We start from the raw sequence: 17,585 nt of genomic DNA on the forward strand, positions 1-17,585 counted from the left end.
ATGGGAGACCTTTTTTCCTTATTTTGGGAGGTGGATCCTCCCTCTCTGCCTTTAAGTGTCCCCATCCCAAATCAGGACTTTGAATGCCAGAAGGATATCTCTTGTGGTGCAATAGGGAATTTCCTGCTTTGGTATTTTACCATTATGTTGGCCATGATGTTCTTCTCTCGGGCTTCTGTCTGGGTAGGATAATATCCTTTTTCAATTATAATGATGTGTTTGTACAGGGGATTTCCAATAATATAATTTCACTTATAAAAATTTTTTAAAGCAGTCCATTTTGGTTGGGGCTATAACACCCTGGTATAAGTCCTGTTTTGCCTGCATGAGACCCTGGTTTGACCTGAAGAACCACAAATATAATTTTAGAAACAAGGCACAATATCTTTCCAGTGAGTGTAGAAAAGGATAAAGAGAATTTAAAACAACGATTTCCTTGAGATAACTACTTATTATTTTGTGGTATAGCCTTTTATTTTTCCCACTTTTTTCCTACCCCAACTACTGTAATTTTACAAAAGTGTTAGTAGTGCCAGAGATCTAACCTAGGGCCTCATACAGTTTTCTGTATTTGATCTTAGATTGGCATTGTAGTATATATTCTCATCCTGCTTTTTAATTTAATTTGAGTTTGGGTGCTACCTCTAGTAGTGTCTAGGGGCTACTTGTGGTGTGGTGCTCTGTCGTCACTCTCAGTGGTGCATTGGGATCATACAGCATAGAAGTTTTATTCTGTCTCCCTGGAATCAACATGCAATTATGCATTCCAACTCCCTACCCTTCATTCTGTTTTATTTTAAGGGGGGATAGTCAAGCCCAAGAGGTAGATTTGGCCAATAACCAGTAGTGCTCTAGGTCTAATCCTTGCTCTGTGTTCAAAGGATGGTTTAGTGCAAAACTGGGTCAGCTGCAAGCAAAGTGTGCACTTTGACCCTGTACTATGTCTCAGTCCTCATCCTGTTTTTAAAAAATTAAATTTAATTAATTTTGGTTTTTGGGCCACACCCCGTGAGGCTCAAGGGGTTACTTCTGGCTGTGTGCTCAGATATCGCCCCAGCGTGGGGGACCATATGGGACGCTGAGGGATCGAACTGCGGTCCATCCTAGGCTAGTGCCAGCAAGGCAGTGTGCGTAAGACAAATGCCCTACTGCTTGTGCCACTGCTCCAGCCCTCATCCTGCTTTTTTTTTTTTTTTTTTGTTTTTGGGCCACACCCGGCAGTGCTCAGGGGTTACTCCTGGCTGTCTGCTTAGAAATAGCTCCTGGCAGGCACAGGGGACCATATGGGACACTGGGATTCGAACCAACCACCTTTGGTCCTGGATTGGTTGCTTGCAAGGCAAACGCCGCTGTGCTATCTCTCCGGGCCCTCATCCTACTTTTTTAAACTTAAAATTATATTGTAACACTTCCCCAAATTATATTCATGTAGCAGGAGTCTTAATGATTGCAGAATTTCCTTACTTCTGGCTCTGCACTCAGAAATCACTCTCAGCAGGCTCGGGGACCTTAGGGTTGTATGGGATGCCAGAGATTGAACCTGGGTCGGCTGTGTGCAATGCAAATGCCCTACCTGCTGTGCGATTGCTCCAGCCTCTTCAGGGCTCTTTTTTACTAGAGATTTTTATATAGAAGTGTTCTCTCATAAAAAAAAAATGATTGCAGATATTCTCTTTCTCAGTTGTCCCATAACCAATCTATAATTTTGAGGTATTTAGAGTATGTGCAGTTTGTCTAGATCAGGTGTCTCAAACTCAATTTACCTGGGGGCCGCAGGAGGCAAAGTCGGGGTGAGGCAGGGCCGCATAAGGGATTTCGCTTACTGAATATTCGCAATAAAAAATCGCATTAGTAAGAAAAAAATCAAAAAAATCGCAATAAACATTTGCATACCTCGAACGGAACTGCTCGGGATATGCGAATGTTTAATGCGAATGTTTTTTTCTTACTAATGCGATTGTATTGTGATTATTCGGTAAGCGAATAATAGCGAATACTGCAATATTTGAAGGCCTGCCTTCAATGTCACAACATTTTGTGACCCACAACAAACACACGGGCCGCGAGTTTGAGACCCCTGGTCTAGATGCTATGATAAGCTTTCCTGATAGTTGATGACCTTCAAATTTCTTCTATTGCTATGTGATTCTAATCAACATATAAAAGTTGTCCTATTTATGGATTCAGGTTACAGCACTGAATGTGTGTATGTGTGTGTGTGTGTGTGTGTGTGTGTGTGTGTGTGTGTGTTTAGAAGGAGGCAATAAAGGGCATAGACTAAGCTGCAGAATGAAACCCAGTGAGAGAAAACTAGTCACCATGCTCCAACTATGACGAGCAAGAGAAAATGTCATCTTTTAGGAATGAGCTAGTGCACTTCATCAAGACTCTGATGCTCCAACGTATTTTGAGTAACTGAAAGCTTCTAACTTGCTGACTTAGAATTCTTGCTGGCCATTAATACCAGGTTTGATGATTAATCAAACCACCATCATTTAGCATTGCAGCCAGAGCTCTGGGTTGGCAATGGTCAGCTAGACTGAATGCTATATCAGCTCTAAATGGAGAGGAGGAGGTTTGTTATGTCGATGCCAGCCATAGTCCATTATAATAATCAAAGACTCTTCCCTTCTCTGCTCCCCCAAGAAGTTTCATCTGAAGTCTAAATGCTTCTTAAGGTAGATACTTTGCCAAAAGGAGATTTAGAACAGTGATAGCTTATATACATGTCTTACACTCCCTACCTAAGTATATTGAATTTGTCTGACCTGGCAAGAAAAGCTACTTTAGAAAATTAACAAAAAATTGAAATTGATTCCTGGCAGTTTCATCACAAAGCCCACGAAAACTTCAGAATTGTTCCTCCACTCTCTTGCTTGCATCAGCTTTTTGGAGTCAAAGAAATATGAACTGCAAGGGCCTTAAGAGAGGCCAGGGCTTCCCCTCTTCAGACCAGTAACAACTCACGACCTCCTTTTTAAAACTTGATAAGGACCAAAGAAATAAGGTGACTGTCATTGTCTCACAAGTGGTTAATAATGTGTGTGTGTGTGTGTGTGTGTGTATGTGTGTGTAATAGATTCAAATTTTTTGCCCTTAGACATTCTCTGCTTCAAATCACAGTTCAAAATACTGAATTTAAATGAATCAAGAGAGGGACCAGAAAGATAATACAGCTGGTAGGGCATTTGCCTTGCATACAGTTGACCTGGCTTTGATACCAAAACCCTTAAGGTCCTCTGATACGAGTGAACCCAGAGCAGAGTCAGGAGTAAGCCATGAGCACTGCTGGGGTGGCCCTAAAATTAAAACAACAACAACAACAACACTTGTTTAGTGGAAAACAGAACAATGGGTAAGGAAAGCACTGATCTGGATTTTATCCCATGGCAAATCAAGTATAGGAGCTTTCTATAAGAATGATATAAGCAGGGCCGGATAGATAGCATAGATAGATAGAGGCAGGGCGTTTGCCTTGCATGCAGAAGGATGGTGGTTCGATTCCTGGCACCCCATACGGCCCCCTAAGCCTGCCAGGGGCAATTTCTGAGCATAGAGCCAGGAGTAACTCCTGTGCACTGCCAGGTGTGACTCAAACCCCCCCCCCAAAAAAAAAGAATGATATAAGCTTAATAAGTATTTTGAACACATTCCCATTTTCATTGCAAAATTATGCATTACAGAAGATTGGAAAATTATAGGAAGGTAGGGCTGGAGCAATACAGCAAGTTGGATGCTTGCCTTGCATGTTGTAAACCTAGGCTAAGTGTCCAGGATTCCATCTGGTACTCCGAGTACCACTAGTAGAGCCAGGTGTAACCCCTGAGCAGCGTCAGGTATGGCCCCTCCAAAAAATACAGAACACATTTGACCTCAGAGCACTACTAGGAGTGATCCCTGAATGTAGAGTTAGAGACCAACTCTTTTCATATCCACACCATAAAAAGTAGGCAAACAAAAACTATTCAGGGCCAATTAATATCTTAATTATCTTCACATTTTTATCACACTTTTTCCTTTACTTCAAGATTTGTGCATAAGGTACATAGTTTTGCAGAGAAAATGAGGTTCAAAATGAAGGAAAAATTCTGTCATCTTTGACTAGCTCTCATATATTTGGTTTCCTCTGCTTTTGCTACTTGTGTTTATTTTATTATTTATTTGGTTTTTGGGTCACACCCAGCTATGCTCAGTGTTTACTCCTAGCTCTATGCTTAGGGACCATGTCTGGTGGGATTTTGGGGACTATATGGATGCCGGGGATCTAACCTGGGTCTGCTGCTTACAAGGCAAGCATCTATCTACTGTGCTATCTTTCTGGCCTTCACATTTCTTTCTTTTTCTTTCTTTCTTTCTTTCTTTCTTTCTTTCTTTCTTTCTTTCTTTCTTTCTTTCTTTCTTTCTTTCTTTCTTTCTTTCTTTCTTTCTTTCTTTCTTTCTTTCTTTCTTTCTTTCTTTCTTTCTTTCTTTCTCTCTTTCTCTCTTTCACTCTTTCTTTCTCTCTCTCTTTCTTTCTTTCTCTCTCTCTCTCTCTCTCTTTCTTTCTTTCTTTCTTTCTTTCTTTCTTTCTTTCTTTCTTTCTTTCTTTCTTTCTTTCTTTCTTTCTTTCTTTCTTTCTTTCTTTCTTTCTTTCTTTCTCTCTCTCTCTTTCTTTCTTTCTCTCTCTCTCTTTCTTTCTTTCTCTCTCTCTCTTTCTTTCTTTCTTTCTTTCTGTCTTTCTGTCTTTCTTTCTTTCTTTCTTTCTTTCTTTCTTTCTTTCTTTCTTTCTTTCTTTCTTTCTTTCTTTCTTTCTTTCTTTCTTTCTTTCTTTCTTTCTTTCTTTCTTTCCTCTTTTCCTTTTCTTTTATTTTGTTTACTTTTTGGTTTTAGGTGTTACTCTTTGCATTCAGGAATCACTCCTGGAAAACTTGGGACCATATGGGAATCTGGAGATAGAATCCAGATTGACCATGTGTAAGGCAGATGCCCTACTTACTGTACAATCACTCTGCTCCCCTCCATATTTGTCACTTTAAAAGAAGCATTTACCCTACTGCTGTCAGAGACTACAAACACTATGGTTTAAATTATATATTTTTGAATGTTTGTTTAGACTGTCAGTACCAGCATTTCCCCAAGCAATGGCATTCCAAGCTCCTCATTTTACACAGGAGGCTTGAAGGGGTGAGTGGCTGATAAAGTCAATTGGTTAGTTGCAGAGAGACAAAGCCTCCACTCTGATTCTGTTCAGAGCAGACACTACTGCTGTTTTCACTCACGACTTCCTCAGGAAGGCGGTTAATAAAATGACTTTGGTAACCATAGTTCATGTGATTCCATTTAGCTGGTATAGAATATTTCTTTTGATTTTGTGATTATATTCTGATTTGGCATCAAATCAAGTACAGGAGCTTTCTACAAGAATGATATAGGCTTAATAAGTGTTTTGAACACATTCCCACTTCCATTGCAAAATTATGCATTACAGAAGATTGGAAAATTATAGGAAGGTCGGTCTGGAGCAATAATAGTACAGACAGTAGGATGCATGCCTTGCACTGTTGTAGACTTAGGCTAAGTGTCCAGGATCCCGAGTACCACTAGTAGAGCCAGGAGTAACCCTCTGACACCACCAGGTGTGCCCCCCCCCCCAAATTATAGAACAAACTTACAAACTACATAAAAATAACCAAACTATTATTAACTTTTAGATTAACAGATAATTTGCTTCTTTATTATAGGGCTTACATCTGTACTTGTAAATCACCAGGGCCATGCTCAGTGGTGTGCTGGGGTCTACCAGGGCTGCACCTGGCAGTGTTTGGGGACCTGGAAATTAAACTCAGGGCATTGCACATGCGAGACATGTGCTCTGCCACATGAACTATTTCCCAAGCCCCAATAAACAAGTCTTTTTTTTTTTTTTGGCCACACCCTGTGGTGCTCAGGGATTACTCCTGGCTGGCTGCTCAGAAATAGCTCCTGGCAGGCACGGGGGACCATATGGGACACCAGGATTCGAACCATCCACCTTTGGTCCTGGATCGGCTGCTTGCAAGGCCAACGCCACTGTGTTATCTCTCCGGGCCCTAAACAAGTCTTTAATAATTTCTCCCATCCAAATACTAACCAGGCGCGACCCTGCTTAGCTTCCGAGATCAGACGAGATCAGGCGCGTTCAGGGTGGTATGGCCGTAGACGCCTTTTAATAATTTCTTTTTGCTGTTTTTTCTTTTTTTTCTGTTTTTGTTTTTGTTTTTGTGTCACACCCAGCGGCGCTCAGGAATTACTCCTAGCTCTGCACTCAGAAGTCGCTCCTGGCAGGCTCAGGGGACCATATGGGACGCCAGGATTTGAACCTTACCACTGTGCTATCGCTCTGACTCCTGTCTTTAATCTTTTTTTTTTTTTTTTTGGTTTTTGGGTCACACCCAGCAGGGCTCAGGGGTTACTCTATGCTCAGAAGTCACTCCTGGCAGGCTTGGGTGTCTATATAGGATGCCGGGATTCAAACCACAGTCCTTCTGCATGCAAGGCAAATGCTTTACCTCCATGCTATCTTTCTGGCTCTGTCTTTAATCTTTTTTTTTTTTTTTTTTGGTTTTTGGTTTTTGGGCCACACCCGGCGGTGCTCAGGGGTTACTCCTGGCTGTCTGCTCAGAAATAGCTCCTGGCAGGCACGGGGGACCATATGGGACACCAGGATTCGAACCAACCACCTTTGGTCCTGGATCGGCTGCTTGCAAGGCAAACGCCGCTGTGCTATCTCTCCGGGCCCTGTCTTTAATCATTTTTAAGCATATTATATTTACAGTATTTTAAGATCCACCGAAGAAAGTGGATTCCTTGATTAAGATTTTCAGAAAATACTTGAAATGACCCTTATAAAGAGGTAACTCCTGAGAACTAGAGAGAGAATACAGGGGCTAAGGTGCTTGCCTTAAATGTGGCCAAACTAGCTTTACTCCTTGGTATCCCATTTGATCCCCTGAGCACTGACAGAAATGATCCCTGAGCACAGGCCCAGGAGTAAACCCAGGGCTTAGGTTGTGATCCTAAAACAAAATAAAAATATGGTAATTCCTTAGAGATACCTGCCTAACATTGTAGAGATCAGATATTTACAAAGGAAAGAACAGAGCTAGTAGCTGGCATTACAAATATCTAAGTATGCATTTTTTTGTTTGTTTGTTTTGTTTTTGGGTCCCACCTGGTGGTGCTCAGAAATTGCTCCTGGGGCCATATGGGATGCCAGGATTTGAACCACCATCCATCCTTGGTCGTCTGTGTGCAAGGCAAACGCCCTACCACTATGCTATCACTTCAGCCCCAATGTTGAATATTTCTTGAGCACAGAATTCTCTCTCTTTGGGGATGAGGAGTTATTTTGGGGTGATTAGTTCCCAGATGATTTTTGGGGTGCCTGGGGGTCATATATGAAGAGTATATACTCTACTGCCTGAACTACACCCACCTACTCTTCCCAGAAGACTTTACTTTTTTTGTTTTTTGATTTTGGGCCATACCCAGCACTGCTCAGGGGCTACTCCTGGCTTTGTGCTCAGAAATTACTCCTGGAAGGCTCGGGGGACCATACAGATGCCAGGGATCTAACATAGGTCTGCTGCATTCTAGGCAAATTCCCTACCTGCTGTGCTATCACTCTGTCCCTCCCCAAAGAATTATTTGTATCAAAATTATTGACTATTTCTAAAGTTTCTGATGCCTTCTGAAAGTGTTGCTATGTAATTGTGTCTTTTGTTTGTTTGTTTTGGGGCCACATCCGGTGACGCTCAGGGGTTACTCTGGCTATGCACTCAGAAATTGCCCCTGTCTTGGGGGACCATATGGGATATCAGGGGATCTGTCTTAGGCTAGCTCAAGCAAGGCAGATGCTTTATGGATTGCGCCACTGCTCTGGCCCCAATAATTGTGTCTTTTAACAAAACCACTTTCAGCATCTAAGAGTAGGACATGGATTTGGAAAATGGGACGCCTTTCATTAAGGAATATTGGGAGATACCTGAAAATAGAACTATTTAAAGAAATGCATTTCTTCTGGTTGTCATTTTCATGCCAAATTATGACTATATTTTGCAATGTTAGGAAATATTAACTCTACAAATTAAGCAAAGTAACTTTTTATGAGGAGGGCATACCATATCCAGCTGTGCTCAGGGCTTATTCCTGGCTCTGCACCCAGGAATGGCTCAAAAATGCCATGACTGAAACTGGGTTGGCTGCATGCAAGGCAATGTCCTACCTGCTGTATTATTGCTCTGGGCCATCAATGAAAAATAATAATAAATAAGCTCAATTCCTTCCAGGGGTGATCCCTGAGCACAGAGTCAGCAGTAAGTTCTGAGCACCAAACTACTGGGGTGTGACCCAAAATCCTTAATTAATTACTTCATTAAATTTGAAAATATAGAAGAATTATGAATACTGTGAACTAAAAAAACTAACTAACCAAGGTTGAAGAAATAGTGCAGGGATTATGGCACTTGCATATGGCTCATTCCAATTTGCTCCTCAGTGCTAGATAGTCCCCAAGTACCCCTGGATGTAGCCCCCAAACCAAAAAGAGAATGAAAAGATAATAATATTGACTCTTTGACAATACCTCTTTTTTTTTTTTTTTTTTTTTTTTGGTTTTTGGGCCACACCCTGTGACGCTCAGGGGTTACTCCTGGCTATGCGCTCAGAAGTTGCTCCTGGCTTCTTGGGGGACCATATGGGACACCGGGGGATCGAACCGAGGTCCGTCCTAGGCTAGTGCAGGCAAGGCAGGCACCTTACCTCCAGCGCCACCGCCCGGCCCCTGACAATACCTCTTAACCCCTGTAATACCTCTCTGCCTTTGTCAATATTGTTTGTGAACAAGTAAATGTTTTTTATAAGAACAACTGAAAAGGTCTTTTTACTGGTCTGTCTTTCCGACACAGATATCTGAGAGGAAAAAGGAGGAAGACGCAGGCACAAGCACTTCAGTAAGTAAAGGTGAGAGCCAGAGAAACGTGTAGTGTGGGACTGTGATAGGAGTTATATATGCTGAGAGTAGAAAGCAACAGAGATGAACAGGGAAGTGTGTGACAGTCTTTCCATACTGCAGTGACTCCTTGAATAAACTTTCAGCTCTAGAGCTAGGGACAGCTTAGTTAAACCACCATAGTAGAGCTGCTCTCTGCTTAAGTTCCTGGTAGTCAGAGCTCAAGCTCTCTTCTCAGTCCCCATTATTTTTCTTTTACACCACTTGCCTTTCTCACACCTTAGTTCTTAACATTACTACAGAATTTTGAGCTATGACATCTCTTTCTTTATGTTGTTGTTTGTTTTGGGTTGTGGGGTAGGGCTAGACCACACCCAGATGTGTTCAGGACTTTTACTCCTGGAGCTATGCTCAGGGATCATTCTTGGTAGTGCTTGGGTGGACCATATGTGGTGCTGAGGATCAAACTAGGCCAGGTGTTTGCAAGGCAAGCTCCTTAACCCTATGTGATCTCTCTGGCTCTTGGTCAGTAAGCTATAGTCAGTAGAGTTCTGCTAAATATTTAAGAATAGGCTCTCCAGGGGCCGGGCGGTGGCGCTGGAGGTAAGGTGCCTGCCTTGCCTGCGCTAGCCTAGGACGGACCGCGGTTCGATCCCCCGGCGTCCCATATGGTCCCCCAAGAAGCCAGGAGCAACTTCTGAGCACATAGCCAGGAGTAACCCCTGAGCGTCACAGGGTGTGGCCCAAAAACCAAAAAAAAAAAAAAAAAGAATAGGCTCTTCAAAGATATGTAAATAGATTTAATCATTTGTTACTGTTGCTGCTGTTTTACTAATACAAAGAATATATGTGACACAATTTACAGGTAACAAAATATTTACTATTCTATATTAAAATCCAGTTGGAGGACTGATTCTGAAAAACTACACTCCTTGATTTTTGTTGGACCTATACATCCTTAGCCAACCTGTAGCTGCAATTTGATTGTAGTATAGTTCTAATATAATTATTTTCCTTTGGATTAAGGAAACTGGAAAATATATGTTGGAACTTGGTTGCCATTGATGTGGGTGACTTCTTTGCTAAATTGGATAATAGTTTTTAAATACCCTGGAAGAATAATTCTTGAACTAGGGGCCTAGCCATATATATTGGCTATAGGCTGACCCTTCTAATTGTAATCCATGCTGGTAACATGTTTTCCATCACTTTATTAAATTTAGACGATCCATAAAACCTTAAAAAAGGCTTAAATTTGGGGCCGGGTAGGTGGCGCTGGAGGTAAGGTGTCTGCCTTGCAAGCGCTAGCCAAGGAAGGACCGAGGTTCGATCCCCCGGCGTCCCATATGGTCCCCCCAAGCCAGGGGCGATTTCTGAGCACATAGCCAGGAGTAACCCCTGAGTGTCAAAGGGGTGTGGCCCAAAAACCAAAAACCAAAAAAAAAAAAAAAAAAGGCTTAAATTTTAGTGTTTATTTCTTTTCATTATTTTAGCAGAGGGAGGGGGCATACCTGACTGTGGTGTTATGGCTCTGAGCTCAGGGATCACTCCTGGCAATGCTCGTGGGGCCATATGAGATGCTGGGGATCAGGTCAGTCTTATGCAAGGCAATCACCTTACCCACTGTACTTTCGCTCAGGCCCCCTTTGGGTTTATTTTTATTCCACCAAAACTTTTTTCAGATGACCAACATAAGGTCCTTAAAAATGGACAAGCTGGAAGAAAATGGAAGTATTTCCAGTATGCATATGCTATAGTTGGAATTAGCTTCAAGAGCTCCCATCATCATAAAATGTAGTAAAATAATTAGAGAGTGATGGGTTTTCAGTAATTATTCTGTTTCTTCATAATAAATTGATTTAATGATAAATCTGAAAATTTTAACTTTTACTAATTGCTCTGTTTAACAACCATTTTGCAAAATTACCAGAAATTTAACAATCATTTTTTGGGAGCTGACTGGTATAAACCAACTCCAGTGCACTTCTGTATAAAGAAAAGATATATTTTTTTTTTTTTTTTGGTTTTTGGTTTTTGGGCCACACCCGGTGATGCTCAGGAGTTACTTCTGGCTATGCACTCAGAAATTGCTCCTGGTTTGGGATGCCAGGAATCGAACAAGGTCTGTCTTGGGCCAGCCGCGTGCAAGGCAAGCACCCTACTGCTGCATTACCACTCCGGCCCCAAGAAAAGATATTTTTTTTTTAGCTCCCTTCTATCCACATCACATTCATATACAAACCTGAATATTTAAAAAAATTCAAATTAAAGATAAAAATATTTATCTCTGATAAATTTTGGAGGTCTTCCTTTTATATTTTGTCAGGGGTCCATAAAAAAAAAGTCCAAAAGTAATATTAAAAGTAATAGCATAATAGCATCTATCTGAGCCTTCTGGTCTTTAGGATGTTTTGTGTAACTGGAAACTGGTACGTCCTGCTACTGGAAACTGCAGTAAGTTGCCAACATTTATAAATGAGAAAGTGTAACATTGCAAAAGGCAACTAAGAATGAGTTTAACTCATTTCTAGGCTTCCTGAGGTCATATGAAGTTATAGGATCTAATATGGTCTGAAAAATCACATGACCTACAGAATGAAAAAGAGGGACTTTCTTTTTTTTTTTTTTTTTTTTTTTTTGGTTTTTTGGGCCACACCCGGTAACGCTCAGGGGTTACTCCTGGCTATGTGCTCAGAAGTTGCTCCTGGCTTGGGGGACCATATGGGACACCGGGGGATCGAACCGCGGTCCGTCCAAGGCTAGCGCAGGCAAGGCAGGCACCTTACCTTTAGCGCCACCGCCCAGCCCCTAGAGGGACTTTCTTTTTAAAAAATGTATAAACCTTGAATTGAATCACTCTGAGATACAGTTACAAAATTGTTAATGATTGAGTTTCAGTCATATAACTGAACAACACTTCACCAGTGCACATTTTCTTCCTGCCTCCAATATCCCCAGTTTTCCTCCAGCTCTCCCCTATGCTTCCTCTATGACAGTCTTTTTCTTCTCTGTCTTTTTCTCTCTTTTCCTCTTTTTCTCCCATTAGACACTGTGGTTTGCAATATTGTTACTGTGTATCACTATTTTCTTTCAGAAAAATAGTTCTTGTTCAGAATAATCATTTCCAACTATCACTGTCATAGTGGTCCCTTCTCTGCCCTAACTGCACCCCCCCCCTACTTGTGGCAAACTTCCTACCATGGATTGGTCTGCTGGCCCTTTATTGTCTTTGAATATAATCATCATGCTGCCTTTATTTTATTTTATTTGTTTTTTTTTTTTGGGGGGGGGGGAGTTACACCCAATAGTGTTCAGGGATTACTCCTGGCTCTGTGCTCAGAAATCAAACCAGGGTCTGTCTGGGGTTGGCTATAGTGTAAGGCAAATCTCCTACCGCTGTGCTATAGCTCCAGATCCATACTATCTTTTTTTTTTGGTTTTTGGGTCACACCCGGCAGCGCTCAGGGGTTACTCCTGGCTCTATGCTCAGAAATCGCTCCTGGCAGGCTCGGGAGACCATATGGATGCTGGGATTCGAACCACTGTCCTTCTGCATGCAAGGCAAATGCCTTATCTCCATGCTATCTGTCGGCACCATACTATCTTTATATTTTAACCCACAAATGAATGTGATCATTTTATTCTATCCCTCTCCTTCTGACTCATTTCACTCAGCATAATAATCTCTATGTCCATCCATGTATAAGCAAATTTCATGACTCAATTTTTCCTAAAAGTTGCATAGTAGGCCCGGAGAGAGCACAGCGGTGTTTGCCTGGCAAGCAGCCGATCCAGGACCTAAGGTGGTTGGTCCAGATCCCGGTGTCCCATATGGTCCCCCGTGCCTGCCAGGAGCTATTTCTGAGCAGATAGCCAGGAGTAACCCCTGAGCACCGCCAGGAGTGGCTCAAAAACCAAAAAAAAAAAAAAAAAAAAAAAAAAAAGCTGCATAGTATTTCACTGTGTAAATGTACCAGTTTCTTTATCTATTCATTTGTTCTCAGGCACTTGGATTATTTCTAGATTCTGGTTATTGTGCTACAATAGCCATACATACATACATACATAGTGATACAATGAATATAGTAGTACAGGAGTACTTACAGGAGTACAGAGGGCTTTTCTGCATTGTGTTTTTGGGTTCCTAGGGTATATTTTTACGAGTGGTATTGCTGGATCATATGGAAGCTCAATTTCTACTTTTTTTTCTTTTCTTTTTTTGGTTTTTGGGCCACACCTGGCGGTGCTCAGAGGTTACTCCTGGCTGTCTGCTCAGAAATAGCTCCTGGCAGGCACGGGGGACCATATGGGACACCGGGATTCGAACCAACCACCTTTGGTCCTGGATCGGCTGCTTGCAAGGCAAGCAGCGCTGTGCTATCTCTCCAGGCCCCATACTTTTTTTTTTTTGAAACTATTTTTTTGTTGTTGTTTTTGGGTCACACCCGGCAGCGCTTATATTTTTATATTTATATTACACCAGCGCTCAGGGGTTACACCTGGCTCCATGCTCAGAAATTGCTCTTGGAAGGCTTGGGGGACCATATGGGATGCCGGGATTTGAGCCACCATCCTTCTGCATGCAAAGCAAATGCCCTATCTCCATGCCATCTTTCAGGCCCCTCAATTCTACTTTTTAAGGAATATTCATATTGTTTTCCAAAAAGACGAGACCAGTTGACATTCCCACCAGCAATGAATGAGAGTCCATTTCTCCCCTCATCCATGCCAGCACTAGTTGTTCTTGTTGTTGTTGATGTGTGCTAGTCTCTGTGGTGTGAGATGTTATCTCAATTTTGTTTTGATTTGCATGATTAACGATTAACGATGATTAATGATGTGGAGCATTTTTATGTGCTTTTGGTCATATGAATTTCTTCGGTGAGGAAGTTTCTGTTTATCTTTTCTTCCCATTTTTGGATGGGTTAGATTTTTTTTCTTATTAATTCTACCAGTGCCATATATATTATATATGTGCATATATATGTATATATATATATAAAATCTTGGTTCTTAGCTCATTATCAGATGGGTATTGGGTAAATAGCTTAAAAGTTTTGGGCCCGGAGAGATAGCACAGTGGTGTTTGCCTTGCAAGCAGCCGATCCAGGACCAAAGGTGGTTGGTTCGAATCCCGGTGTCCCCTATGGTCCCCCGTGCCTGCCAGGAGCTATTTCTGAGCAGACAGCCAGGAATAACCCCTGAGCACCGAAGGGTGTGAGCCAAAAACAGACAAAAAAAAAGTTTCTTCCATTCTGTGGGAACTCTTTGTATCCTAGTTACTGTTTCCTTTGAGGTACAGAAGCTTCTTAGTTTAATATAAGATGATTTGCTTATCTTTGCTTTTACTTGGTTGGGTTAGTGGTGTTTCATCCTGGAAAATGCCTTTAACTGGGCTGGAGAGATAGCACAGTGGTAGGGCATTTGCCTTGCATTCAGCTGACCGGGGACAGACATGGGTTCAATTCCTGGCATCACATATGGTTCCCTGAGCCTGCCAGGAGCAATTCTGGGTGCAGAGCCAGGAGTAATCCCTGAGCACCGTTTGGTGTGCCCCCCTCCAAAGAAAATGTCTTTAACTTCAATGTCATGGAGAGTTCTATGTTTTCCTTTATGTATCTTATGGGTTGGGATCTGATTTAAAGGTCTTTAATCTATTTTTATTTTACTTTTGTGCATGGTGTTAAAGAGAGTTGAGTTCACTTCTTTTTACATATAGTTGACCAACATGTAGTTTTCCCATCACCACTTGTTGAAGAGGATTTCCTTGCTCTTTTTATATTTCTTGCCCTTTTATCAAAGATTAATTAATTATATACCTGAGAGTTAGTCTCAGAATATTTAAGTCTACTCCATTGATCTGAAGGTCTGTCTTTATTCTAATACTATGCTGTTTTAATAACTACTTCTTTATAGTACAGTTTGAAATTGGGGAAAATGATGCCTCCCACCTTCTGTTTTAAGAGGGACTTTAAAAGCAAGCAACATAAGGTCAAAAGTTAGTATCACCTACACAGGCTGTTGGGAGAGTTTCAAAAATAAAAATGTGTGGGGGCTGGAGTGATAGTACAGTGGGTAGAGTTATTGCCTTGCATATGGCTTGTTCCTTATATAGACCTCTGAACCTGCCAGGAATGATCCCTGAGTTCAAAGTCAGGTGTAACCTCTGAGCAATGCTGGGTATGGACCAATGATAAAAAAGAAAAAAGAGGCAATATCAGGATCTGGTTTTATGATGAGTTAGAATGACGTATTGAACAGCTCATATGTATCTCGAAGTTATTCCAAAAAGAACATTCCTAACTGTAAACAGAGATGGGCAGGCACATCAAGAAATGTATATGGGCATCCATGTACTATGTATATATACATAGCACATGTAGAAAAAATAGAAGATATGTGTTTATTATGTGGTGAAGTGGAGAAAAATGGTTACAGGTCATAATATACTCCACCGGACAGTCCAGTTCTGTCAGCCAGGGGTCTGGTGGTCCTAATTGAACAAATATATTTGTAAGATTCTCTCTTGGTTTGATCAAAACCTAAAGAACATAATACATAGTACATCCTGCATACTCATAGTACATAGTACATGCCCATAGTACATCCTGCAAACAATCTGCCTGTGTGTTTACTCCCAGAGAACCCATCTAAAATTTGAGAGGGAATAAAAGAGGGTACAAAGTTGCTAAGGGTTTTGATTATTTGATGACATGCCTTTCTTGTCTACTTGTTTTATTGGTTGGTAGAAAGCAAAGAAAGCTCCCATAATCAGCCAAGTAAAGACGGTACCACAGATGCCTCAGAAGAGATGAAAAACTCAAAGCTGAGCCAACTTACTGCTGTAACTGACTCCGAAGTGGCTTTAGCCAATGCCTATATTGAAAGACGAGCCAGGCTCCAAACTCAATTCAGCCAGGACTCTCTTCCTGAGCTTGATAGTGACACTACTGAGCACAACAGTGAAGAATCTATCTCAGAATCCTCTTCATGGAAGGAGAGTGAGAGTGAGCACTCATCACCTGTAGGGTTCAAGAAGAAAAAACTGGCTCAGAGGCAGAGGAATTTGGCAAATTTCCAAGTCAGGGGACAGCCCTGCCTCCACTGCAAAGCCAAGAGAACCAATGAATGGCTGACGCGCCATTTCCATCCAGGTGGTTTGCTCGCAATCCAAATGAATAAAGATATTCAAGAGAAAAAACCTGTATCTGACATCAGCCCAATATGCAACAGAATCTGAATTTTATGAAGACCTTATTTTAAAGCCAAATAAAAGAGATGAATAAAATACACACACAAACAAAATCATCAGAACTCTAGGTGAGGAGACTTTTACAATATAGACTTGGAGCCCCAGGCATCAAATTGCAGATAATTCTTAATCCACAAACTTGCCAGTGAATTTGTTTATGTCATCAATGGAACGTCAAACAAAGATCAACATTCAGTAGAGCACAAGATATATTTTACGCTTTTGAGTATGTATATTGTTTATGTCTGTGCTATGAACAGGGGGGATCTCAAAATATAGCTATGCTCAGAAACCATTGACATTTATTCATATGTTTTTATTACTCTGCCTAATGAAATCAATTAGGTGAATGGAATTATGAAATAGAATTGGCCCTTGTTCTCCACGTCCAATTATTCAGGCTACCAGAGCTGTGGTATATACATGTCCAGTAGGGCTGGGGAGAAGAAGAGCTCAAGAGACTGAAATTAGACTTGGTTCATAGGCAGAGTGGGGTAGAATGGGGCAGACAACATGACCCAGAGGGGCAACTGGATTATGAGGTGTTCATGGTTATTGTCCCAAGAGCATGGCCAATGTGAAAACAAAAAGCAGTTCTAACACTTGTTAAAATGCCAAAGAAGAGTTTGATATTATTAAAGAAATAAATAAAAGGGGTCAAATTCTTTTATTATTTTGGTTTTTGGGTCACACCTGGCAGCACTCAGGGGTTACTCCTGGCTTTATGCTCAGAAATCGCTCCTGGCAGGCTTGGGGGACCATATGGGATGCCAGGACTCGAATCACCGATCTTCTGCATGTAAGGTAAATGCCTTACCTCCATGCTATCTCTCCGGCCCCTCAAATTCTTTTATGAAGGCAAAAATAAATATCAGACTGAACTCCAAATACACAAGAATCAGTGGGCATCCAGAACCAAGGTTAGTGAAACACTCACTAAACTTATCAGGGTTCTTGATAAGACGAACTGGACAGGCCAGAGGCACCATGGTGAAGAAGAGTAGAAAAAAAAGAACTCAGAGTAACTCTGTCTTAATTTGGTCTGACAGAGTGAGCTATTACAAAGTGGTCATTATCAAGACATAGCTAAGGCTGTTTTGTCCAGGTAATTGATGGCAGAATATCATTGGGATAAAAAATAATGCGCATATCCCAGAGAATAAGCAAGGGAGAAGATAAACCACAGGGACTCAGGTCACAAGGCCAAATTTCAAAGGGATTGAGACTTGGGGAAGGAGGTAGTTTTGTTTTTTGTTTTGTTTTGGGGCACACCCGGTGGTGCTCAGGGGTTACTTCTGGCTCTGCACTCAGAAATAATCCCTGGCAGGCTCGGGGGACCATATGGGATGCCAGGGATCGAAACTG

At 41.5% G+C, this 17,585-nt stretch overlaps 1 protein-coding gene across 1 annotated transcript; it reads left to right on the forward strand.

Annotated features, from left to right (window-relative positions):
- On the forward strand, positions 1–16,208 carry SSMEM1 (serine rich single-pass membrane protein 1). The gene is made up of 3 exons (XM_049781394.1): positions 1–183; positions 8,925–8,979; positions 15,718–16,208. The coding sequence occupies exons 1-3, from the start codon at positions 1–3 to the stop codon at positions 16,206–16,208; spliced, it is 729 nt and encodes a 242-aa protein (XP_049637351.1).
- Positions 16,209–17,585: the final 1,377 nt, after the last annotated feature.

This window comes from Suncus etruscus, chromosome 1 (assembly GCF_024139225.1).
Source record: "Suncus etruscus isolate mSunEtr1 chromosome 1, mSunEtr1.pri.cur, whole genome shotgun sequence".
NCBI classification, from domain to species: domain Eukaryota; kingdom Metazoa; phylum Chordata; class Mammalia; order Eulipotyphla; family Soricidae; genus Suncus; species Suncus etruscus.

Bases quoted from the DNA above. Each gene is read 5' to 3' on its own strand.
- SSMEM1 (XM_049781394.1), top strand. From the start codon at position 1: ATGGGAGACCTTTTTTCCTTATTTTGGGAGGTGGATCCTCCCTCTCTG. The intron at 184-8,924 runs GTAGGATAATAT...TTTCCGACACAG, and splicing joins TCTCTCGGGCTTCTGTCTGG to ATATCTGAGAGGAAAAAGGA. The intron at 8,980-15,717 runs GTGAGAGCCAGA...ATTGGTTGGTAG, and splicing joins AAGCACTTCAGTAAGTAAAG to AAAGCAAAGAAAGCTCCCAT.